At 34.9% G+C, this 27,478-nt stretch overlaps 1 protein-coding gene and 1 pseudogene across 3 annotated transcripts in view; both read left to right on the plus strand.

Moving 5' to 3' along the window:
* Positions 1-27,478, plus strand: part of LOC126890455 (zinc finger protein 227-like) — a 108,190-nt gene that overhangs the window by 49,337 nt on the left and 31,375 nt on the right. Inside the window, exon 3 of one of the 3 annotated variants that reach the window (XR_007700325.1) lies at positions 689-1,757. The exons of 1 other annotated variant lie outside the window; for it this stretch is intronic. Coding sequence is in view for 1 of the 2 variants with exons in the window: in XM_050659399.1 (XP_050515356.1) it covers positions 14,199-15,659 (1,461 nt within the window). In the remaining variant the exon portion in view is untranslated. Of the gene's footprint in view, positions 1-688; positions 1,758-14,178; positions 15,765-27,478 lie in introns of those variants that run through there. One more of the 3 variants, XM_050659399.1, reaches the window with a different exon arrangement.
* Positions 18,211-27,145, plus strand: LOC126890526 (zinc finger protein 41-like; annotated as a pseudogene).

Genomic DNA, 27,478 nt, shown 5'->3' on the forward strand with positions numbered 1-27,478 from the left:
CTCTCATCGTGCGGACATTCCAACGTACTATATATTTTGTTTTCCTCGTGTCCATTTTTCTCGCTGTGTTCGTCATCGTTTTATCCGACCTGTTTCCGAGGACAACAGTAGATGTTTCTTTAGCGATTGTGTTCTTTACGTGGTAGGGTTGCTAGCTCTACGCACAACCCTCCTCCTTTTTCAGCCGGGCTTGGGACCGTCCTAGGCGGAGTTAGGGTATTTAATTACGCAACTTTTATATTAGTGCAACTTTTCTCGGAAATGAATAGGTATTTTTAAAGTTATAATAAAAAAACCAAGAAAAAAATCTAATATTCTTCATTTTTTGACATTTTGATTATTTAACACATTGCGTGCCACGTCGCCGTCGCTCATATATGAGAGACACGGATGTTCTGCTAGGGGCCACGTCACTCATTTTAATATACACGTAACGACTGACTTCCATATTGCCGTGGATATGCCGTAGCCCCGAGAGTATTATCCCGATTAAGGCGTGGCACGCAATGTGTTAAACAATGTTCCGGACCTTTTTGAGTGGAAGGATAACTCAAATATTTCCAAGCTATTTCTGCACAAAATATGAGTCACCTCTCAACATCCAACTGTACTCATATTTTTACAGATGCGCCCTGGACTACTGTTTCTAGTAAATGTTTATATGTAATATAGTCACTTTGATTTTTAGATTGTCTCCCAGAGAACAAGATGGAAATCAAGGAGACACTAACTGAACATTCGTCTCACGAAGAAAATTATATGAATCCACATGCTGAGACAAAAACATCAAATATAAATACGAAAGTTGTGACTGGAAAAAAACCTTCAAAGTGTGAAATTTGTTTTAAACAATTTAGTGAAGCAAGGAATTTAAAAGTACATTTGAGAGTGCACACTGGAGAAAAGCCTCACAAGTGTAAAATTTGTTTTAAACAGTTTAGCCAAGCAGGTTCTTTGAAAACACATTTAAGAGGGCACACTGGGGAAAAACCGTACCAGTGTGAGTTTTGTTTAAAACAGTTCTTCCAAAAAGCTTATTTAACTTCTCACATGACAGTTCATACCAGAGAAAAACCTCACAAGTGTGAAATTTGTTTTAAACAGTTTACTACAGCAAGTAATTTGAAAGTACAGTGGAACCCCGATAAGTCGGCCTCCGATAACCCGGATCGATTTTCATCAGATAAAATAAAAATGTTTTCACTTTGACTGAGTTTTTTTTACTAAGAAATAAACATGAATGTTACAACTGTAGGTAATTTAGATGTACTGGACATAAGTACTTCATTTTTTTGGCAATTATAATAATTAAGTTTATCTGTAAGAGTACCGTATTTTATTAATTTTTACCATATTCTCCGGCTAACCCGGATTTTCGATAACCCGGATTGGCCGCGGTCCCGATTAATCCGACTTATCGAGGTTCCACTGTACATTTGAGAGTTCACACTGGAGAAAAACCTCACCAGTGTGAGATTTGTTTGAAGCAATTTATTACAGCATGGACTTTGAACGTACATTTGAGAGTGCACACTGGAGAAAGACCTTATCAGTGTGAGATTTGTTTAAAACGGTTTACCCAAAATGCTCGCTTAACTTCTCACATGAAAGTTTAGACCAGAGAAAAACCTTACAAGTGTGAAATTTGTTTTAAACAATTCAGTAGAGCAGATAATTTAAAAGTACATTTTAGAGTTCACATTTGAGAAGTCATACTTTATTATATAATTTCAAAGAAATAAATATACTTAACAGGTTATTTGTATTTTATTTAAATATTAAACTAACTTTCTTACCTACCACTTTTAAAAAAAATTATTAAAACGATACCAAAAATTAAAAAAAAAGCTCGACCGCTGAGCTATATTACCTTTGCTTTGACAGGTTACAAGATTTCTCATACAAATACTGACAAATTTAATAGACTGAAGTATACAAAAATACTTTAAATATACTTACTATTATTATAAAATATCTTATTCCCGAGGAAGACAAATCCAAAGACAAAAATTATAATAAATAATACATTTACTAAAAACACTAATACAGGGTGCGCCAAACCTCTGGTTTTTTTTATTACGGCTAAACTATGAGATATACAAAAAAATGTTTATAACAAAACTAATGTGTATCAAAAACGTCTATAATTTAAAATTATTTTCGATTATACAGGGTGAGTCAGAACGACGGTATGAACCAAAGTTGTATTTTTTTAAATTAATAAAATTTATAATATACCCTGTATATTATATTATTTTTGAATATATTATTTAAAAATATGAAAAATTTGTATAAGGTCTTATAGGCCTAAAGTTAATAATTTTCGAAATATTTACATTTTTATTGAGAAAAATGGTAATATTTGTAGGGTTGTGGTTTATGTTTCCAAGGTTATAAAAATTTAAGTGATATGTCAAAGTTTTTATATTATAGTGTTATTTTTAAAGTATTTAATATCTTTTACTTTTAGCCATAAAATATACAGTGTGATCACTATTGACAATTACAAAATTTTCTCATTTTTTTTAAATGGGACACCAGAGCCGGCGATAACGGGCCTGCAAGGGATGCACTGCAGGCGGGCGCCCCTGTTTGGGGGGCGCCAAAATGAGCTTTTTTCGGCTGGTGTTATGCAAAATACCAAGATAAAAAAAAATCATTTCACATGTAAAATATACAAAAATATGCAATGCCGCATAGAAATAGTCTTTCCATGTAGTAGGTAATATAATTTATTGGTCAAAGATATCATATTTCAACCAAACAACTTTGCTCTTAATGGGAATGCTTTGTTTATTTTCTCCAAATTTCTTGCAAGTTGTTAGTTTTGTATCAGCAGTTATGAAAGGAAGTGAATGATTTCTTGTAAAACAAACAAGATTGTGATACTGCGTTCTTGCGGTTTGTCTAATTTAAGTATTATGTATTTTACCTATTAATTTAGGTATCAAGTTAAGGATTAATTCCATAAAAACATATTTAACATAAACATTTTAGTATTATTTCATGTGAATATAATACAGAATAGTTTGGCAGTTGTATACTCTGCATCTGCAGTTAAAGAATCCAGTGTTGCATTCAATTAATATAAAATTATATTTGTTAAGTACTCATTACTATTATTAAATTACAGTTTCACATTACTATTTTCATAATCTTAAGGTTTTAAAGTTATTATTTTTATGTAGGTAAATAAAAATGGATTCAAAAAAAATGATCAAAAAAGCCGAAAAAGAAGAAATGAAAAAAAAACCATCTTAGTTCTCTTAGCCAATTTCTTAAAAGAGTTAAAGTGATGTTGTTTTGTCAGATGATGGGTCCAATAAAACTGTACCGAACTTTATTTACCGGGGACATTTGCGGATAGCGGGACACCGACTTAGTCGGTGCCCGGAACACACATTTTTAGGACACAATTCTAAAATCAAGCATTAATAAGGCGAAAAGCTCTTCCAGCTACCTACCCCTAAAATCAGGTGGTTTAACCATATAAAGTAAACCGAGGTAAACAGAGGCCCAGGGCATCCAAGGTAATGTTTAGTACAAACTACTATCATTGTTTGATTTGCGTGTATAGATATAATGCTATGTGGAAATGCGATCAATGATTGTCCCCGTTTAGGATTTTGTCCTCTTCAGGGTTTGTAGTGAATGTATAGTGTTGGCAGCAAAAGCACAGTCCGAAAAACACACTGGGGCAAGCGCCGTGTCCTGGTGTTTTTGGATCCTGGCTTATGCCGGACGGTGGTGTCCAGAAGGCTAAGAAGTCAACAGAGAAGAAAGTTTGATGGATTGTTGTTGGTTCCATAGACATTTACGTGTACTGTCCGTGCTTTGCTCTCGACCAGTCTCCCTAGAAACCATTGTACAACGACAGGCGAACCTGCGTCCCTCGTCGGCGGTCAGGAGGTGGCTTTGAGCGCGGCGTGGACAGTGTGCGTTCGAGTGGAGAAAATAGTTGCGGCTATTTTCTTGGGACGAACAGGTATAATTGTGCAATGAAGTTGGGAAACCGCAAAAAACCAACTTCTCCCTGTTCGGGGTAGGGAAGAGGAAATGTTAAAGGTGGGTACGGTAGGCTAACGGGGTAGCCTCGAGGATGTTTTCGTACTCCACCGGGAGTTCGTCAATGCATGTTTGCATTAGAGCGGACGGTAAATGAATCTTTTTGCGGTTGGGTTTTCGGTGGAGTACGTGGCCGGAAGATGAACAGGAACATTTGAGAGATTCTTGTGTGTCGGAGGGGGGGGGGGGGGGCCGTTGATTACTTTGATTGTGAAGTTCCTGTTCAGAGAGTTTATTCTCTCGATGATTTTGGGGATGTTCGAGATGTTATGGATTTCGTTTGAGGGATATCGCCAGTGCTCATAGTTACATCTACGCAAGATTCTACGTTCAGCGCGCAACAACCACTCTTGTTTTGCTCTAGCGCAAAGAGAGTAGAGGCAAGATTTGTACTCCATGACGGGTCGAATAAAGGTCTTGTAAGTGTGAATGAGAGTCTTCTTGTGTGTCTTGCCAATTCGTCCAGAGAGAGAGTTGAGAAGTCTGGCCCTGTTCCTTACCCTATCTAAAGTTGCCTTTAGATCTGCGTTCCAGTTAAGAGTCCTGGTGAACAGAACTCCTAAATAGTTCGCAGTCGGACTAATAACAAGCCTTTCTCCCAACAATATCAGAGGATATTGGTCGTCTTCATTAATTATGATTCTATGTGACACAGAAGGGGCGCGAAACACAATCGTTGTTGTTTTTTTCGCGTTCAGCGTGACTCTCCACTTACAACACCATTCGCCGACACCGTCCAACAGAGCCTGGGCTCTTCTGAAGAGAAGTCTTGGGTTGTATCGAGAGGTTGTTGTGAGCAGAGCCGTGTCGTCTGCATAGAGAAACAGCCGAGTGCCTGGGATATTTTGGTTAGTGATATCGCTGTTGTAGATGATGTACAACAGCGGTGCTAGGACTGAACCCTGGGGAACTCCAGCTTGTGGAGTGAAGGGGGTGGATTTTTGATCACTTATTTTCACTCTGACAGTTCGGTTATGGAGGTATGAGTGTACAATTTTGGTAAATTGCAATGGTAGCCCGATGTCCAGAAGTTTCCGAACAAGTCCGTCGTGCCAGACCTGATCGAAAGCCTTCTGCACATCCAGGAATGTGGCTATGGCGAATGAACCATCGTTGATGGTTTGAGTAACTTTAGTAGTGAAATCAGTTATTGCATGTTTGGTAGATTTACCTGACTGGAATCCATATTGAAATTTTGGTATGATATTATGGTTTTCGAGAAAGTCATTGAGCCTCTCTTTTAGGATTAGCTCAAGAACTTTGCCCAGAGTGTTGATTAAAGAAATTGGTCTATAGGATTCCACGTTGCATGATGGTATTGGCCACTTTCCAAGGAGTAGGAAAGTGGCTGTTTTTGAGACATGCATTGAATATTTTAGTTAGAAGAGGGATGATACTCTCTGGAAGTTTTTTGAGGCATCTTCGGTTGATGCCATCAGGTCCGGGAGCGCTGTTTTTACCAATTTGGCAAAAGCTCTCCGTTTCCCTGTTTGTGAGGGGGTCCATGATAGGATCATAGACTGGAACGTGGTGATTGAGAGTAACATTTACTATGTATTCTGTGTTGAGTTTAAACAAGTGATCAAAGTTCGGGTTGTCTGGGGTTTGAAAGTTGATTTGAAGCGAATTTTTTAATGCTTCGGCTTTCCCTTCTGGGGAATTGACTATGTGATTGTTGACCAACAGATGAGATGGTTGAGATACTTTTTGTTTTGTTAGGACTTTGAATTTGTGCCAGAATTTACTACCGTCTCTGTAGTCCAGTTTTGAGGTAGCATCTTCCCACCGGCGAGCCGTTAGGTCAGATATCTCTCTCTTTATCCTGGCGCAGATCCGGTTGTATTCTGTTTTGATTAGTGGATTTCTGTTGGCCTTATATTGACGTAGAAGACGTCTTTTTTGTTGGATTTTGGCAATGATGTATTGTGGAAGTGCCGGTGATGTATAGGATATTTGTTTAAGTGGAATAGCGTGCGTGATCGCCTCGGTGATGAGGTTCTCAATTTCGGTTGCACTGGTGTCGATACTGTCGTTAGTATCAAGTTCGCCTAACATAGGGAGATTTTGAGTGATGAAATTTTGGAATTCAGTCCAGTTAGCGTGACGATAGTCTCTTATAGTTCTTGGAGGATTGGGTTGTTTTGGAGTTAGTATGTCAGTGTTGACAAGAAGTGGTACGTGGTCTGACGTTACTGAGTCACCGATGTGGCATCTATCCTCGAACCGATCCAGAATGTTACTAGTAACTAGGATGTGGTCGACAATAGAGGCCCCAGCAGCGTTCAGAAACGTGTATTCAGTGTTGGTGATTCGAGAGATAGGAAGGTCTAGTAGAAAATCCGTGAGGCGGATGCCTTCTGGGTTTTGACGGTGATCACCAAACTGTGTGTGTCTACAATTTAGATCGCCCATCAACACAGCTTTGCCGAGCCTTGAAAAATACTCTAGCAAATGCCTGTTGAGTGGTTGATCCGGGTGTTTGTAGTAAGAGACTATCGTGAGGGTTTCGTTATTGGGGATATGCACGTCAATTGCCAGGAAGTCCACATCAGGTGGACGAAAATTTTGTGGGAATGTGTGTGTGGTGTGCGGTATTCCGTGTTTAACGAGAATACCATTCCCGCGTGAAACCTGACAGCGGCTTCGATGGATGATCGAATATCCTGCGAAGTGTGGATCGCTTTTCGACAGAGTATCTGTGAGTGCGAGGATCTGGATGTTATGCTTCGACAGGATATTCTTGATGAGGGGTCTCTTTTTGGAGAGACCCTGACAGTTGACTGTGCCTAGGGTGAAATCCATAAAGGGAGGGTGTTTAGTGGTTGGAGCGGAATGTCACCGTGACATTGCTTCCGTACCCGTGGACCACTGTCGAGTGGTCGTAGACTTATTAGCCGTGATAGCAGCGATATGCTCGCGAAGTTCGGGCAACAAGTTCAGTAACAGAGCAGTCTGAATAGACAGGATGTTTTTCGTTTCCGTTGGGAGTTCAAATGGAGGGAATGATCTTTCGATCGTTAGTGGCTGTATTTCATGTGGGGCGGAGGGGATAGTGTGTCTTTGTGGACACTTATTGGAATATGCAGGGTGGTCGCCGCTGCAATTCGGGCATTTGGGTTCCTGCTGTTTTGTGCAGGCGCTGGATTTGTGATTGCCGCCGCAGTGGGGGCAGACGAATGCTTTTTGAGGGCATTCGTCAATAGAATGTCCGTTGATGCAACATTTGCTGCAATATTTTGGGGTAGGGATAGTTGGATCGGAGCCATGTGGAAGTTCGGCATTGTAGATTTCTCCGTCGAGAGTTATGCATCGGCTCAATGCTGTTGTGAATTTTTCTAAGGATTTAGTCACAACCTTGATCACCTTCGAGTCCCTGCCTAGCTTGTAGGACTTGACTCTCCACAGTTTTTCAACTGGGAAATCTTGTTCGGTGAGCAGTGCTGTGACCTCCTCCTCAGAATAATCCACATCGATTCCGGTGATGCAGAGGAGGTAAGTGGGCTCTCTTGAGGAAGTGTTGGGGTTTTTGCTACGGCTGTGAACCGTAACCATTGTTTGGCCAGTTGCTTTTCGGATAGCTTTCTCTATCTCCTCTGCATTTATTGAATTAAAGAGTCGCAAGTGTGCGATGCCGTGAGAGAGAACTTTACATGAGTGAATCTTATTGGCTAGAAGAGAGGTGGCATTTATTTGCCAAAAGAAGGTACGTTTATTGCATAGATCTTTTGGAAGATCTTTGATAAGATACTCGGACAGAGTCGGATCATTAATGGCGTTGATGACGTTTTGATTTTTTGACTGATTTTTTGGGCGAGGATTTGCTGCGGCATTGGCATATGAAATTTGTTTTAGTTGTCTTCTTTGGAAGACGAAGTCGTTGGATTGTTGCGGATTGTTGGCGCTGATGGGTGCTTGTTGTGGTGTGGGTTGTTGTTGAGATGGTTGAGTTGCTTGCTTGGATGTTTGAGTGGGAACTTTTGGTATAGCACCCTGCCTAAGGTGAGTGCTCTGACGCTGAGGACCAGCCTGTGCTGGTCGCGTTAAAGGCGGAAAGTCGCGTGCATATCGCTGCAGAAAGGGGTTATTGGCGTCTTCCTGCTCGATGCGGCCGTAGGCCTCGAGATACTTCTCGCGGACGATTTTCATCTCCGCGCTAAGCGTCGCGAGGTCCAGTTCCGCCTGGAGCCGGTCGTAGCCGCTATGTGGGGGTACCGTGCCTTCCTGTTGCAAGGAGGCATATTGGTTGGCTGTAGTGGTGATGATAGTGGTGGCAACATTTGTCGAGGTCGACGTCCGAGGACGAAGCGACCGGGTGGAGCTGACGGACCTTACTGATGAAGGCATGACAATTGGGAGGATGCTAGTCTGGCGATCGGAGGGCACCTCAGCCTCAAGGTGTTCTGGGGGGTAAACCCCAGGGATAAAGGTGGCTTGTCCACCCCTCCGTGCTTTTCCGGCGTTAGACAATGGCTATATTTACCTGATGGGTGCAGTTTACCCTGCCGCTGGTGGGTCCCTCGCTGAAAGCCTTTCTCGTGATTAGTTTGTCCACCTTACTCGCACTTGTTCTTGGAACTGTATGTGAACACTAGGTAGAGTTCGGGGCGAGCGAACTCGCTCGAGCCCAGGGCCAGAGTATTCCTCTGTAACCCAGCAATCCGTCTACCTTTTTGGTTTACACGGCCAAGCGTCGTTGGTTTTTCACACTGTGTCCAAACTAATCGCTTAGGGCTAGCTGTGCGCCGCTACTTCAGCACTTGGTGCTCTCAGGCTTCTCGCTGTTCGTCGGTAAGAGTGGGGTGTGCAAGCAGTGACCTAACTCTTCGACGTCCGGATCGAGAAATGTTTAGTACAAAGCCTCCGCATTCGTTATATACTGCGACCGCGACGGGAGGGGGATGGTGGTATAGCTTGGGGGTCAGATAGGTATCACTCCAGGTTATGGGCCGTCAGATAGGTACAACTCCAGGTTACGCAGTGTGACCGGTTTGATCTTCGGACATGTGGGTCTCACTGTTCCATTAGAACCCACATACCCACATAATGTCCCCGAGGCTGGGGCTCTACGAGTGTCTGTGTGTATGTGGGGGGGGGGGGCGCCTTTGCTAGTTTTGCAGGCGGGCACCTTATACCCTAGCGCCGGCACTGTGGGACACCCTGTATATTAGTTTTGCATTTTGTAGTAAATATTACAACCTTTCTTTTGGTATGAGGTTGTATGTACCTAGCATGTTTCGTTTTGTAGATATTTTAAAAAAACTATAGATTTTATGTTTTTGCGGATTTTTTATTAAAAAATTGTTTGCAAAAAAAATAATTATAATCTGGTTTTAGAAACATACACTAAAATATCAAATATGAAAATAACGTAATTAAAGATTAAAATAAATCGTATGCTAGTATTTTTTGTACAATTCAATTGAATTTAATAACTTTAAATTATTTTACAAAAAATATTTTACCATACTAATGAATGCACAAATTAGTTACTAAATTAAATAAATAACCAAATTTTAAATCTATCTTAGTAATTTTTATACCACAGCAACTTTCCTGTACCAAATTAATTGTTAGTTATATTGTATTTACGTGTAAGATCAGTTAACTTTTAATTTACCTTTTAAATTTACTTACATCTTGAGAACATAATAATTATAAAGTATGCTTTGAAACAAATGAATGCTAAATGTATCAGCCAAATTATTTATTAATATAAATAGTATTTACTGGTGTCACAAAAGCTGGTAATACTTTTGTAGTTGAAATTTTTGTAACAATTTTTTATATTTTAAATTATAATTTTTCAACCGAACAATTGGTGGATATGACATTTGTTTTAGGCGAAACCATTAGGAAATTATTACCAGCTTTTGTGATACGAGTAGGTACATAGATACTATTTACTTCTTAATATACTTCCATACCGTTCATTTGTTTCAAAGCATACTCAGTGGCGTAGCTGAAGATTGCGGGGCCCCCCGCGACAATTTTTGTGGGCCCCCGTATTATAAACATAACGACAACTAATAACAGTATAATTCTAAAATATGTGTAAATGACAATATTTGGCCTTTTTTAATAAGTCTTCATCAGTTAGTGTTAATAGATTTTTTGGGAATAGACATGAACACCTTTTAAGTATACCTTCATGTCTCTTAATCCGACAAAACTATTATGAAGTTGTTGCAATACCATATATAAATTTACATTGGAAACATTAGTTTCAAAACTTTTTTTGCTATAAGTAATTTTTTCGTTGCAGCTGAGCTCTTCGTAAATTTTTTTAGGGTCTAGGACGTTTCATCGCCGCCGTCAGTTCATCGCCAGCCGATTCATCGCCGGCCCATTCATCACCGGCCGATTAATCGCCAGTCAGTTAATCGCTATCTGATATATTTCCGAATTTTCGACAGTTACATTTATTATTTATTTTTAATATTAATTAGGAATTCTAGGAAATGCGAGATATGACCATTCCCGTTGCCATACTTAATCTTTTAATAGACTTTTAAACTTTTATAATATAAAATATATTATAATGATAATCTTTTAAATTTTACGGGCAACATTTTCAACCAAGAGAAACTGTTTCTTAAATTCGAAAAGAACCCAAAATTTCTGTACAAAAATTTAGGGGAAGTAGAACAGTAAATATAATAATATTTTTTATCTTTTTAATTGTCATAAGTTTTGAACTGAATTTAACGTCGTGTCGTGTCATCTCCCATAAAACAAAATCAACTGACTAACTGGCGATGAAACGGACGGCGATGAACCGGCGGCGATGAAACGTCCTATTCCGATTTTTTATACGTTTTATCCGTTTATTTTTAAATTCCGGTGTAATCCCCACTATTCTGCTATTCCTGCTCCTTCTGATAAAATTTCGGAAAACGAATTTCTCATTTGTCGAAGATTATCACGAGTTTTTCCAAAAAGTTGAAGGACCGTTAACTCAGCCCTTTCAGATTGCAGAAGTTTTAATGTTAGATGAATAAAGTTAAGTATTTCAGATTGAATAGTAATGTTAACGGCAAATTCAAAATTATTCATATGCTCTAATAATGCATTAGCTTCTAATTTTTTATAGTTTTTTGATAACAGTGAAATTTTCGTTAAAGATTTCATTACTTGTCGGAAAGCTCGACGCAAAGCTATAACAGCATCATGTCTGGATGACCACCGGGTTTCACATAACCTTTTTAAATGTTGTCAAACGCGATGAATCCAAAGTCATAATAGTACATAGTACATCCCATCTTTTAATACTTGCACAAAAAAGATATATTTTATAATCTCTTCATTATATTCTAAAAAAAACAACTCCTGTACACCAGCAACGGCATCATTCAACATTAGGTTCAGATTATGGGATGCACAATGAACATAGGAAACTGCCCCATCATACCCCTTTCCTCTGCAGTTGTGTACGGAAAGGTGCTTTGATTATATAAATTTTAAAATTTCATTTACAGGACCTTCTGCACTTTCTCTTCTGCTTGGAGTGTAAATTATTTTCATCGCAAGTTATTTTTACATAGGTACCGGAAAATAAAACTAAGCTGATCGTCTTTGGAAATGTCTTGAGTGGTATCAAGAATTATTGAATAAAAACAACTTTTTTTAATTAAATTATTCACTTTGTTTTCAGTTTCTTAAGCCAGCAAATTTATAACTTCGTTTTGTATTTGGGGACTCAAGTAATGTTTAAGTTATTGTTATTGTTTTTATCGATTAATTTAGCTGAAACAGGATCATATTTAGCTAGTAAAAGAACCATGGAACCAAAATTAACTTTTTGGGATTCACTTTCATCTAAACTACCAACATGTCCACGAAACGCTAAATTGCACCCAGAAATAGTAAGAGTTACGTCAATTACCCGCTTCATTACTTCTGAATAGAAAAATATGTTCTGGTCCCCAATTTAAAGAAAGTAGAAATATTAAGCTTGAAGGCTTTAAGGGGCCCCTCCTAACGTCGGGCCCCCCCGCCTTGCGGGCACTGCGGGCCTGTCAGCTACGCCACTGAGCATACTGTATACGTTGTCAAGATGTAGGTAAATTAAAAAGTTATTAACTGATCTTACTCGTAAATACAATATACCTAACAATTAATTTGGTACAGGAAAGTTGCTGCGGTAGAAAAATTACTAGGGTAGATTTAAAATTTGGTTGTTTACTTAAGTTAGTAACTAATTTATGCATTCATTAGCATGGTAAAATATTTTTTGTAAAATAATTTAAAATTATTAAATTCAATTGAATTGTACTAGCATACGATTTATTTTAATCTTTAATTACGTTTTTATTTTCACATTTTATATTTTAGTGTGTGTCTAAAACCAGATTATAATTATGTATCTTTTTTTGCAAAAAAATTTTTAAATAAAAAATCCGCAAAAACGTAAAATCTATAGTTTTTTTTTAAATATCTACAAAACGAAACATGCTAGGTACATACAATCTTATACCAAAAGAAAGGTTGTAATTATAACTACAAAATGCAAAACTAATATACAGGGTGTGCCATTTAAAAAAAATGAGAAAATTTTGTATTTGAAAATAGTGATCACACTGTATATTTTATGGCTAAAAGTAAAAGATATTAAATTATTTAAAAATAACACTATATTATAAAAACTTTGACCTATCACTTAAATTTTTATTACCTTGGAAACATAATTCACAACCCTATAAATATTGTTCTGAAGCTATTTCCTTGTGGCATTTTTATGATTAATTATTTATATGGGAAATAAGCCACAATTAAAATGAAAAAAATAATTTTATTAACGTTTCTCTTAAAATATTAACCATTTTTCTCAATAAAAATGTAAATATTTCAAAAATTATTAACTTTAGGCCTAAAGGACCTTATACAAATTTTTCATATTTTTAAATAATATATTCAAAAATGATTTAATATACAGGGTGTTCCATTTAAAAAAATACAACTTTGGTTCATACCGTCGTTCTGACTCACCCTGTATAATCGAAAATCATTTTAAATTATAGACGTCTTTGATACACATTAGTTTTGTTATAAACATTTTTTTGTATATCTCATAGGTTAGCCGTAATCAAAGAAAACCACAGGTTTGGCGCACCCTGTATATCCTTTTAATGACTTATTTGCGCTGATACATACATATCTTAAAATATTAGCAACGAACTACATACTGTCTGTGTGCGCATGCGCCCGGCATTATAAAATTTCACTTTCGATCGTAAAGGAGTATAACTTCAAAAACCTCAGCAGTGTGAGATTTGTCTTAAGCAATTTAGTCGAGATGAACATTTAAAAAAACATTTAAGAGTACACACTGGAGAAAAGCCTCTCAAGTGTGAAATTTGTTTAAAGCAGTTTACTATAGCAAGTAATTTGAAAGTACATTTGAGAGTGCACACTGGAGAAAAACCGCACCAGTGTGATATTTGTTTGAAGCTGTTTATTACAGCAAGGGATTTGACCGTACATTTGAGAGTGCACACTGGAGAAAGACCTTATCAGTGTGAGATTTGTTTAAAACAGTTTACCCAAAAAGCTCCTTTAACTTCTCACATGAAGGTTCACACCAGAGAAAAACCTCACAAGTGTGAAATTTGTTTTAAAGAATTTAGTACAGCAGGTAATTTAAAAGTACATTTGAAAGTCCACACTCAAGAAAAACCTTATAAGTGTGAAATTTGTTGTAAACTGTTTAGCCAAGCCTTCTTCATTGACGGTAGATATGAAATATATGTCAATTTGACAATTTAAGTTGACCATGAATTATTTAAGAAAGTTGCAAGATTTCTCCGCTGTTCGCGTATGATCGTTTCTCGTATCCCCTATAAGTACTTGCACGCGGCGAATAGAAATGGTTGGTCTTGGTGTACTGAGAATCTAGAAGTAAGGAATATATTATATGCTACCATACATTACATACTAAATTCAGTTAAATCTTGACAACAAACTAAGGAAAAACAAAATTTAACTTCACGAAGAGAAAAATTCTTTACATAATTCAGTAGAATGAATTTTATTGAACTTGAATATTAGATTTCTTTGTTTTTACATTGATTTTCCATTGCACTCAAATGTTTACATTATAGTCACTTTGATTTTTAGGTTGTCTCCAAGAGAACAAGATGGTAATTATGGAGACACTAACTGAACATTCATCTCGCGAAGAAAATTATATGAATCCATCAAAAACATCAAATCAAAATACCAAAGTTGTGACTGGGAAAAAACCTTACAAGTGTGAAATTTGTTTTAAGCAGTTTTCTACATTAGGTTATTTAAAAGTACATTTGAGAGTGCACAATGGAGAAACACCTTATCAGTGTGAGATTTGTTTAAAACAGTTTGCTCAAAAAGTTAATTTAACTTCTCACATGAAAGTTCACACCAAAGAAAAACCTCACAAGTGTGAAATTTGTTTTAGGCAGTTCAGCCAAAAAAGTGTTTTGAAGAGACATTTGAGAGTTCACACTGGAGAAAAACCTCACAAGTGTGATATTTGCCTTAAGCAATTTAGGCTAGGTGATCATTTAAAAAAACATTTAAGAGTACACACTGGAGAAAAGCCTCACAAGTGTGAAATTTGTTTTAAACAATTTAGTGAAGCAGGTACTTTAAAAGTACATTTGAGAGTGCACACTGGAGAAAAACCTCACAAGTGTGATATTTGCCTTAAGCAATTTAGGCTAGGTGATCATTTAAAAAAACATTTAAGAGTACACACTGGAGAAAAGCCTCACAAGTGTGAAATTTGTTTTAAGCAGTTTTCTCATAAAAGTAATTTAAAAATACATTTGATAAATCACACTGGAGAAAAACCTCACAAGTGTGAAATTTGTTTTAGGCAGTTCAGCCAAAAAAGTGTTTTGAAGACACATTTGAGAGTTCACACTGGAGAAAAACCTCACAAGTGTGAGATTTGCCTTAAGCAATTCAGTCGAGGTGATCATTTAAAAGAACATTTAAGAGTACACACTGGAAAAAAGCCTCACAAGTGTGAAATTTGTTTTAAGCAATTTAGTAAAGCAGGTAGTTTGAAAGTACATTTGAGAGTACATACTGGAGAAAAAACTCACAATTGTGAAATTTGTTTTAAGCAATTTATTACAGCAAGCAATTTAAAACTACATTTGAGAGTGCACACTGGAGAAACACCTTTTCAGTGTGAGATTTGTTTGAAACAGTTTGCCCAAAAAGGTAATTTAACTTCTCACATGAAAGTTCACACCAAAGAAAAACCTCACAAGTGTGAAATTTGTTTTAAACAATTTAGTGAAGCAGGTACTTTAAAAGTACATTTGAGAGTGCACACTGGAGAAAAACCCCACAAGTGTGATATTTGCCTTAAGCAATTTAGTACAGGTGATCAGTTAAAAAAACATTTAAGAGTACACACTGGAGAAAAGCCTCACAAGTGTGAAATTTGTTTTAAGCAGTTTTCTCATAAAAGTAATTTGAAAATACATTTGAGAGTGCACACTGGAGAAAAACCGCACCAGTGTGATATTTGCCTTAAGCAATTTAGTCAAGGTGAACATTTAAAAAAACATTTAAGAGTACACACTGGAGAAAAACCTCACAAGTAGTTCAGAGAAATAAGGAAAAAAACATCCTGTTGGTGACACATCCCCCTCCAGGCCGAAACCAAATTGTTTGAGTAGTATGGACATCTATATTAATAACCTATATGTTTCCTGCAGCCGATTTTGATGATATACATATTTATAAACAAATGAAAATCAAAAAACGGTAAATATCGCTTTTTTCGTCTGTAACCAAAAAGTTAAGTATTTTAAACAAATTTGAGAGTGAGAAACTTGTAAATCGTATAAAAAACTTCAATATGGCGTTCGCTGAATATGTCTATCCTTATTGGTTGCTTAGAAAATTGCAAAATAAATAATAAATTTTGAGTTTTTATAAATATTCATAACTTATGTAAAAATTAACTTAAAACTTTCTTAGTACACGGAATGCTGAGACTTCTGGTGCTTAAATCATACCCTAAATTTCAAAGCAATTGGTCAAATAGTTTAAAAGGTATTTAATTTGTTTCTCCCAAATTAATTTTTTTTTCCAACGCTATAAGTCAGAAAATGATGAAGTTACACTAATACTTTGGATAGTTTATAAAAGAATAAGATTTATACTATTAATTTGATTTAAAAAAATGACAAAAAATAATTCTAAATACTGCAAAATTATTTTGCAAAAACATGTGAATTTAAGTTAATTTTTACATAAGTTATGAATATTTATAAAAACTCAAAAATTTCGGATTTATTTTGCAATTTTCTAAGCAACCAATAAGGATAAACATATTCAGCGAACGCCATATTGAAATTATTTAGACGATTTATGAGTTTCTTACTCTCAAATTTGTTTAAAATGCTTAACTTTTTGGTTATAGACGAAAAAAGCGAAAATTTACCGTTTTTTGATCTTCATTTGTTTATAACTATGTATATCATCAAAATCGGCTGCAGGAAACATATAGGTTATTAATATAGATGTCCATACTACTCAAAAAATTTGGTTTCGGCCTGGAGAGGGATGTGTCACGAGAAACATTTATGATTTATTTTGCAATTTTCTAAGCAACCAATAAGGATAGACATATTCAGCGAACGCCACATTGAAATTATTTAGACGATTTATGAGTTTCTTACTCTCAAATTTGTTTAAAATGCTTAACTTTTTGGTTATAGACGAAAAAAGCGAAAATTTACCGTTTTTTGATCTTCATTTGTTTATGACTATGTATATCATGGTCACTCGTTGTGAATGGTCGTGTATATGAGTGCTCCCGAAATTTTTAAAATAAGTAGTAATTCTATGGATATATATAGTGGATATATATCATGGAACACAGTCATGGTCACTCGTTGTGAATAGTCGTGTATATGAGTGCTCCCGAAATTTTTAAAATAAGTAGTAATTCGTTTCAGTAATAAAGTTCTCATCTTTGTTGAGTGGTGACAACTGATGTTGCAGTACTTAGTGAAGGTCCAAGTAAGTTAGAAATATACTAATTAATAGAGAAATTTGAGCAATTACAGTAATACAGTGTATTGGTGAATATTAAATTAATAACTGCTAAAGGGATCCATACACGTATAATGGCAACAAAAACTAGAAGCGGAATCTTATCAAGTGGTGCTTCTTTGGACGAAAACAGTTTAGAAGTCATAATATCAAAAGTATGTCAAAAGTTTATGACAAAACTGGACCAGAATTTAGATAATTTGGAGAAAAAATTTGATGCAGTTCAGGATACACTTAATGATGTATCACAACAAATATTAAATATGAAAACAAACATAGAAACACACACAACAGAAATTAGCAACATATCAAAAACAATTGATGACATAGAGGCACTTCAAAAGAAAAGGACCCTGCGTTTTGATGGCATTAATGAAACTAATAATGAAAATTTGATGTCCGTTGTCATAAATATTATAAACAACACATTGAAAATAAAATGCAATTCCAGCGAAATTTCTAATTTATACAGACAAGGTAAATTAAACTTACAAACTAATAAATCGAGAACAGTGGTGGTAGACTTTAGTTCTTATTTGAAGAAAAAGGAAATTCTAAGTGCTAGAAGACAATTAAGAGAAACAAAAATATTTGTGAATGAAGATCTAACGAAACATAGGTATTCATTATTGAAGAAGGCAAGGAGTAAGTTCGGGAAGACTGAGGCATGGAGTTACGATGGTAGAGTATTTATAAAGAAGAATGATGAAATTAAAGTGATTACTTGCGAATCGGATCTTGACAATTAACGTGTGTGGGCTACTTTATACTCAAAGTTTCTGTAATGTGTATATTAGTGACTGATAAGTTTTTGTTGATAGTAATTTAGATATATTAATTTGGAACTTAAATTCGTTGATTTTGGTTTGTAGTTTATAAGAGGATAAAAATATTGATGTTGTTAATGAGTTACTTATAGAAAAACTGGATGTTTTAAATTATTTCAATTATTGTTTTAAGTTATTTGGTTTGTCAAAAATGTATGAAAAGAATTTACTACGGTATAGTAGAAATAAAATAGGTGTAAAAAAATATATATTAAATAATAAATATAATATGATTAGGATTTGATATCAGGGGACAACTCAATTCATGACAGGGATTCACATAAACTTTCAGAATTGTAGGGGACTTAACACGAAAACTGCGGAATTCTATAAAAATTGCTTGGAAGGTAATTATGATGTAGTAGTAGCTGTAGAAACATGGCTTCGGGAGGATATGGTTGATGGAGAACTAATTGATATAAATGTATTTAACTTATTGAGATCTGACAGAAACCAGGAGATTTCTGGCAAAACTAAGGGAGGAGGAGTATTAATGGTAATAAAAAAGGAGCATAAGATTTTAAAAGTAACACAACATTGTTCATCTTTTGAAATTTTGGTTGCGGATTTAAAAATTAATAACAAATTAAGTATAAAATTAATTGGAGTGTATATTCCACCAGATTGTAAATTACATGACTATGCGAATTGCTTCGAATTGTTACAAACACATATTACTGATATTAATAACACGTTTATTTTTGGCGACTTCAATATTGCAGAAATTAAAGGAACCGAAAATCTAGATTTTACTAATGGAAGTGCTAAGTTTAAAAGTATGATTGAGTTTTTAAATTTTAATTCATTTTTGCTTTATAACAATGTAAAAAACTGGCAGGGCAAAACTTTAGATCAAGTAGTAGCATTGCAGATAATATAAATAGTTGTAAGGTATGTCAAGAGCAGTTACCGTTAGTAAAGGAAGATAGATTACATCCATCTCTGGAAATTCAACTTTCATTTACAGTATCAAGTTTTAGACAAACAGATAAGTTAGTTGGTAATAGATTTAATTTTAAAAAAGCAAATTTTGATTTGATGTGTGATTTGATGAGAAATATGACGTGGGAAGCTGTAACAGAGGAAATAGAGGTAGATAAAGCTCTAGATATCTTTTACTCAAAAGTACTTAATATATTTGAAGGATCTGTACCACAATATAATATTTACAAGAATTATTCTAATTTTCCGAAATGGTTTACGCCTGATATCAAAAAGTTGCTCAAACAAAAAAATAATTTTAGAAAGTTAAGACATGTTTCAATTTATTTTAACAATCAATTTATAGAGACCAGAAAAAAACTGAAATCATTAATTAACATAGAGCACAGGAAATATATACGGCAAATTGAGGAAAATATAGAAAATGAGTTTAACAATTTCTGGAATTTCATTAATAATAAGAATTCTAAGTCTAATCAAACAGAAATATTTTATTTTGGGGGTAAAGAAATAAATCAGAGTGATACTGCTAATGAGTTTGCGAAATATTTTGAATCTGTTTATTCTACCGACATTTCTAGCTATAACACTAATTTTACAAATATTGTTAGTAATAACAATGTTTTGAATTTACCATCAATAACAAGCGTAGATTATGATAATGCAGTCAAAAAGCTGAAACCAAAGAAAGCTGCCGGTATAGATGGCATCCCCCCGTATATTTTAAAGGCATGCCAAGAGTGGTTAAAGTTACCATTATTACATATTTTTAATCTAATAATAACTTATTCAAAATTTCCAGAAAAATGGAAACTATCTTCAATTACTCCAATATTTAAGGCGGGTAACAAAAGAGATATTGAAAATTATAGAGGAGTCGCTATTATGTGTGCTCCATCAAAAATTTTCGAACAAATATTGCATGCTCATGTATATAATCACGTCAAAAATAGTATTAATGATCATCAACATGGTTTTATGTCGGGTCGCTCGATAAACACAAGTTTTATTTCATTCACCGAGTCTGCAAACAATGCGTTAGAAAAACAATTGCAATTGGATGTAGTGTATACGGATTTCGAAAAAGCCTTTGATAAAGTAAAACACGATGTTCTTTTAAGAAAGTTATGTAATTTTGGCTTATCTGATAATCTAATAAAGTTATTTAAAAGTTATTTGCAGAATAGGAGTTTTGTTGTAAAACACAATGGAAATACTTCTGGTAAATTTAAGGCTAACTCGGGAGTACCACAAGGGTCTAATCTTGGACCACTTTTGTTCTTAATGTTTATAAATGATTTAGCAAACGTCATCCAGTATTCAGATTACTTATTATTTGCAGATGATTTTAAGTTATTCAAAATAATTCAAACTGTTAGGGATTGCGTAATGATTCAAAGGGATATTGAGAACATTTTATTATGGGGTGACAATAATAAGATCAAATTCAATATAAATAAGTGCTACGTTATGTCTATTACCCGTAAAAGAGAACCAATAGTATTTGATTATTTAATAGGACTGAATGTTTTAAAAAGGACCAGTGAGGTCAAGGATTTGGGTTTGATTTATAATAACCAACTGTCATTTGCTACACATATTGGTAAAGCTGCAAAACGAGCGAACCGTATGCTGGGTTTTATATGTCGACAAACTTGCGATTTTACTAGTATTAAGGGTATAAAAATATTATATAATACTTTAGTTAGACCAATATTAGAATTTGGTTCCATTATTTGGGGACAACAACCTCAAGTACATTTAGAGGCACTAGAAAAAGTTCAGAATAAGTTTCTTCGTTATTTGTATTTCAAAAAACATCATCGATGGCCTGATTATGGAACCATAAGATCAACCATGCTAAGGGAAGAATTTGAAGTTTTGTCTTTGACTAGTAGGCGCAAATTTGTAATGGCAATGATTTTATATAAAATAATTAATAATATTTCAGGTACAATTGATTTACGAATGCGGATACCATTTAATGTTCCTCGAAAAGCAACGAGATATCAGTTGTTGTTTGGAAAAATAAGAACATCTGTTTGCTCTCCTCTAGAGGCCATGTTGAAACTAGCGAACAATATAAATTTAGTAAAAAACATTGATTTTACAATGTCAGTTGGTTGCTATAGACATATAGTGCAAGAGCACTTTAAACTAGTAGATGGATAATAGATATCATTAGTCTAGCTGTTTTTGTGTTAAAGTCTTCTATATCTGCCTATCAATAGTTGTGCTAATGACTGTATATATTAGTTATATTTGTTATATAAAGTTTATGATTATAACTGTCCATGTAAAAAGGTTTTAGGACCTGTTTGGATTTTTATAAATAAATAAATAAATAAATAAATATCATCAAAATCGGCTGCAGGAAACATATAGGTTATTAATATAGATGTCCATACTACTTCATTCGTTCTCCAGCAGTGGAAGTATACGGATGTATGTTTTGATTTGTTTTCTTGTGTTTACACAAGTTTTGTTATTTGTTTTGATTTATGTGTTGTGAATACTAGCTGTAAGTGTTTCAATTTTTATTACCATCATCACATCGACCTAGTTAATTTTTGCACATCTAACCTTGAAAATGACGTATACTTGTGAACATTGTTTTACACAATATTCTGACTCGGATAAATACAACCAGTTAAGATGTAATGGAGATTGCCAAAGAAACTTCTGTATGAAATGTACAAAATTAAACAAGACCATCACTAAAGCCCTATTGGACCAAAAGTCTTCTCATCTTAGATTCTTTTGTACTGTATGTGACTCTCCAAGTTTAAATTATTTAAATGACAAAATTACAAATTTATCAAAAAATCAAATACCTTTAGAGAACTTTGAGGCCTTAATTCAAGTTACTAAAAAACTAAATGACAATTTGCCTGTTTTCATCGAGACTTATGACCTATTAACTAAAAATGACGGCAAACTGGACTATCTTACGAAAAAGATTGACGAGATCCACAAACTAAACAACCTGCTGAATCCTGAAAAGATTTTAAAATCTGTAAGGCAGATGGAACACGACATTTTTAACATATCGTCAGTTTTTTTCGGCTCTTCTTCAGATGAGACTATCAAGGTTGAAATCCAAGACACAAATTCAACTGAGATTAAGTTGGGATTAGAAAGGCTCTCTTCAAATATCGGTGAAATTTCAAATCAAATGAGCAGTCTTACAAAAAATCTATCTAATATACCAACTAAAAAAGAGATATTGAAGAAAAATACATCTTATGCCACCGCAAGTACCCAAACTGAAGAGCCCCGACATCTCGAACCAAGTCCAGAGCAAAAGCCAAAAATTACAGAAGATAAATGGCACTTTGTAGTTATTAGTAACTTGACCCCAACGTACACCCCTATACAAGTTGTGCACTATATCAAAGAGAGGCTAGGCATTAAGGAATACATTAGATGTTACACACTCCTTAAAGATGCCGACACAGCAACTGGCTCTTCGTTCAAAATAGGTATAAAATCTAGAACAGCTATTAACCTATTATTTAATAAGGAAATTTGGCCACCTGGTGTTAACATCAAATGGTCTATAGAATCTTCCAATTCTGAACCAACGCTTTCATCTGAGTCACATATGAATCAGAAGAATCTCAGAAGTCCTGTCACCTTGGAAAATCCAATTACCAATTCTCGCAAGAACAAAGATGAAGTAGAAAACACAAACATACGTACAGACAAGCAGGCCATCGAAGTTTGTAAATCTAAGAATCCGTTCCATTCGCCTGTAAATTTCATTAAGAAGGATACTTTAGAACCTTCGATAAATCTGGATCCTTTGACCCCACCAAGAGTTAGATTAACCAATAACTCGAATAGTCGATATCTTCTAGCCAGATTAAGGGAACCGGATATCTTAAAAGCCATTAAACTTCATCTTGCTTATCTACACGACCAACCAGCTTCAGTGTTTTACGATGGATTTACCAATACAAGCGTTAAACTCTTTTTGGCTTCCGAGGGACTTCCCACTAAGACTGAAGATCTACGACGAATTCTGCTGGAATTTAACAATGCCTATGGGATTGGTCCAGATGAGGTGGAAGCTGATCTTGATGCTTACAGATCCTTTCTCACTTCTGAAAGAATTATTCACCTGCAGAAATCAAGGGAATGTCACCGAAATTACTATTCCGCTGCCTCTCCAAAACGAAATTTTTAAACATCACGACGTGTTCTGAGGGACTAAAATCCTCAAATTATTTTAGTGATAACAACTTTAGCATGGTTCTGATTAATATTCGTTCTATAAGATACAAAACTGATGAATTATTTTTGTTCCTAGAGGAATTAGGATTTCCCCCGGTAGTTGCGGTTACAGAGCACTGGCTTGAAGTCAACGAGCCTTTTTTTGTAGAAAAATACACCACAATTGCTAGGTATGATCGTCCAAGCTCAGCTTACGGAGGCACCCTAATTCTATCTACGAGCAATGATTTTTCTTCGGTAACAAAATATGACTTTCTGCTAAGTGAAGCCTTCTTTGAGTTTTCGTTAATTTACAATAAGAACTATTTTTTCAGAACCTGCTAAATTTGTTAGATGACCTGCCCCATAAAAGTAGAAAAATTTTATGCGGGGACTTTAACATTGATTATGCTGCTGCTAGTGCTACACAAATATCCTTGGTCAACATATTTGAATCGTATGGTCTAACAATGCACGTTGATTCTCCTACAAGGATTACAAAAACTTCATCTACAATAATTGATTATACTGTCTCAGATTTTTCACCCCTTGACGTCCACTCTACAATTATTAATGCTGGACTATCTGATCATGAAGCAGTTTATACGAAGTTTAATATCTTGAGCAAACCCTCCTCGAAAACCCGACGTTTAGGCAGGATTTTTTCCACCCGGAACTTTCGTAATTTCCAAAATTTATGCTTAACCTCTGAGTGGCGCTTTCCTGCTATGGACGTGGATAATAATTTCAGTGCTTTTTTGGATAAGCTTGTCTGTATCTTCAATAAAGCATTTCCTTTAATTGCAATTAAGCCAAAACATCGCAAACCCTGGACTACTAAAGGTATCCGAATATCTTCCAAGAATATGCGTTCTCTTCTCTATATCAGGAAATTTACTACCAAAGTTTCTATCACTGAATATATCACCAAGTACAGGGCAACCTATCTTAAACTTATAAAATCAGCTAAAAAAGACTACTACCATAACCGTTTGGGAAGCTCAAAAAGTGTTGCAAAAGAAACTTGGTCCATAATAAACGATCTTCGAAATAAAACCCACACTGCTAAAACAATTTCCCTTCCAGACCCTGAAAATCTAAATGAATACTTTGTTAATGTGAGTAAAAATATTACATCAACTATTTTGCCACAACAAGATCCCATTGCTTATCTCCCTAATTCAAGAAAGGTCTCGAATTCATTCTTTATAAAACCAGTCGATAAATCTGAACTGATCCAAACAATCAATAGTATCAAAAGCAAATCCTCCTGTAGTACTGATGGTCTATCGATAAAAATTTTTTCTAATCTCCCAGAAAATGTGTTAGAAGTCCTCATCTCACTAATTAATGATTCCTTTGAGAAAGGTAAATTTCCAGAGTGCCTGAAGACAGCCATCATTATTCCTCTTCATAAGGGTGGTGAAATATCTAATACCTGCAATTATAGACCTATTGCACTACTACCGGTACTCTCCAAAATTATTGAGAGACTCATAAAAGCCCGACTTATGTCCTTTCTAGTTGAAAACAACATTTTATCACAAAATCAGTTCGGCTTTTTAAATAATAAATGCACCACTGATGCCATCTTTTCTGTACTACATGAGGTTTATCAAGCACTGAACAATAATCTTCACACTGCCACCGTTTTTTGTGACTACGCCAAAGCTTTTGATTGTGTAAATCATAACATTTTGATAAGAAAACTAAATTTCTACGGAATTCGAGGTATTTCTTTAGATTGGTTCCAATCTTACTTGGATGATAGGAAACAACTGGTTAGAGCAAATGATACAGACTAGTCTCAAAAACATTGTATGTGGGGTACCTCAAGGTTCAGTATTGGGTCCTCTACTTTTCCTTGTCTTTATTAATGACATCACTAGTTTAAAGATCGATGGAAAAATCTTTCTTTTTGCTGATGATACCAGTATCACTTGGAGCAACTCAAATATTGCAACTCTTCATGCTACTATAACTTCTGATCTACTTACAATAAAAACCTGGTCTGACTCTAATCTACTCTCGTTTAACGTAGATAAAACAGTAGCATTGTCTTATAAAGGAGTCCTTCAACCCTTACCTCTTAATAACAGCCAGATCAGTACCGTTGATTCTGTGAAATTTCTTGGTATTTTTTTAGACAGCAACCTTAAATGGTCCCACCATATCGATTTGTTAAGGAAGAAACTATCCTCAGCTTGCTATGCTATAAGATCTGTTTCGAATGAACTCGATTTAGCATCTTCCAAAATAACATATTTTTCTTTGTTCGAGTCACATCTTCGTTATGGTCTTCCTTTTTGGGGTTCTGGTACAGCTGCCCAATTCGATGTTATTTTCAAATTACAAAAAAGAGCAATTAGATATCTGTTTGGCCTCAGAAGAACAACACATTGCAGAAGTTACTTCAAAGATCACAGAATTTTAACCCTTCCATCTTTGTATATTTTAGAAACTGTTTGTTTAATTCGTAAACATCTACATGTCTTTCCACCAAGACCTAATCATGACTACTTCACGAGAAATTCTACGTTTGACGTTTATATGCCGACCCCGTCCTCTGAGTTAGTAAAGAAATCTATATTATATTCCGCAAAAAAACTTTACAACCATCTCCCTCTACAACTTAAATCTGCAGCATCTTTCCCCAAATTCCGTAAACTGACAAAAGCCTACCTATCTGAAAGACCATATTATTCAGTAGAAGATTTTCTTAATCAATAACTAAGAAATTACAGTACCCTTTGCACAAGTAGTATTTTTATTATCATTTTTTTTGTCTATATTTGGGTGTCATATGCAGCAGCTTAACTTTTAAACTTATTAATTACTATGTAGACTATGCATTTGCAATTTACTTAAATTTTGCAATTGATTACTTCTGTTTAACTTCATTATTATTGTTATTATTGTAAATATATTGACGATTTATATAATTTTAGTAAATTGGATTGTTATTGTTTTGTTTTCTTGACTTTTTATAAGCTTTGTCGATAAAATTGTACAATTTTTCATGACAATAAAGCATATTTCTATTCTATTCTAAAAAATTTGGTTTCGGCCTGGCGGGGGATGTGTCACGAGAAAAATCTTATTTCTCTAGACTAAAGTGTGAAATTTGTTTTAAGCAGTTTAGCCAAAAAAGTGATTTGAAGACACATTTGAGAGTGCACACTGGAGAAACACCTATTCAGTGTGAGATTTGTTTGAAACAGTTTGCCAAAAAAGTTAATTTAACTTCTCACATGAAAGTTCACACCAAAGAAAAACCTCACAAGTGTGAAATTTGTTTTAAGTAATTTAGTGAAGCAGGTAGTTTGAAAGTACATTTGGGAGTGCACACTGGAGAAACACCTTTTCAGTGTGATATTTGTTTAAAACAGTTTGCCAAAAAAGTTAATTTAACTTCTCACATGAAAGTTCACACGAAAGAAAAACCTCACAAGTGTCAAATTTGTTTTAAACAATTTAGTGAAGCAAGTACATTTGAGAGTGCACACTGGGGAAAAACCGCACCAGTGTGATATTTGTTTGAAGCAGTTTAGTGCAGTAAATAAGTTAAAAATACATTTGAAAGTGCATACAGGAGAAAAGCCTTATAAGTGTAAAATTTGTTTTAAGCAGTTTATTACAGCAACTAATTTAAAAGTACATTTGAGAGTACACACTGGAAAACAGCCTCATAATTGTGAAATTTGTTCCAAGCAGTTTATTACAGCAAGGGATTTGAACATACATTTAAGAGTGCACACTGGAGAAACACTTAATCAGTGTGAGATTTGTTTGAAAGAGTTTGCTCGAAAATATCATTTAACTACTCACATGAAGGTTCACACCAGAGAAAAACCTCATAAGTGTTAAGTTTGTTCTAAACAATTTAGTGAAGCAATTAATTTAAAAGTACATTTGAGAGTGCACACTGGAGAAAAACCTCACAAGTGTGAAATTTGTTTTAAGCAGTTTTCTCATAAAGGTCAATTGAATAAACATGTGAGAAATTATACAGGAAAAAAACTTAAAAGTGCTATTTGTTTGAAGCAGAGTGTTTATGCCCTATTATGGTTTATTTTAATTTTAACGCCTTTTCTGATGACGTGGCAACGTGGTAATCTTATACCGATATACTTACATATTAGGGCAGTCAATGAGGATATTTGGCTCCGAATTCTATCCTACTACATCGATTTACTGGATATTTTCAGAGTAAGTAGGGAATAGATAATTAAACAAAGTCTACCCAATGCCGATGTGCGCTTTTATCTTGTGGGTGGGAACCACCCACAATACAGTATCACACTACAATTAAAGTTAATGTAATAATAACACTAATTTTAGAAATAAAACTATTTCTATTAAATTTATTATTCTAC

The sequence above is a fragment of the Diabrotica virgifera genome, chromosome 8, assembly GCF_917563875.1.
Source record: "Diabrotica virgifera virgifera chromosome 8, PGI_DIABVI_V3a".
NCBI classification, from domain to species: domain Eukaryota; kingdom Metazoa; phylum Arthropoda; class Insecta; order Coleoptera; family Chrysomelidae; genus Diabrotica; species Diabrotica virgifera.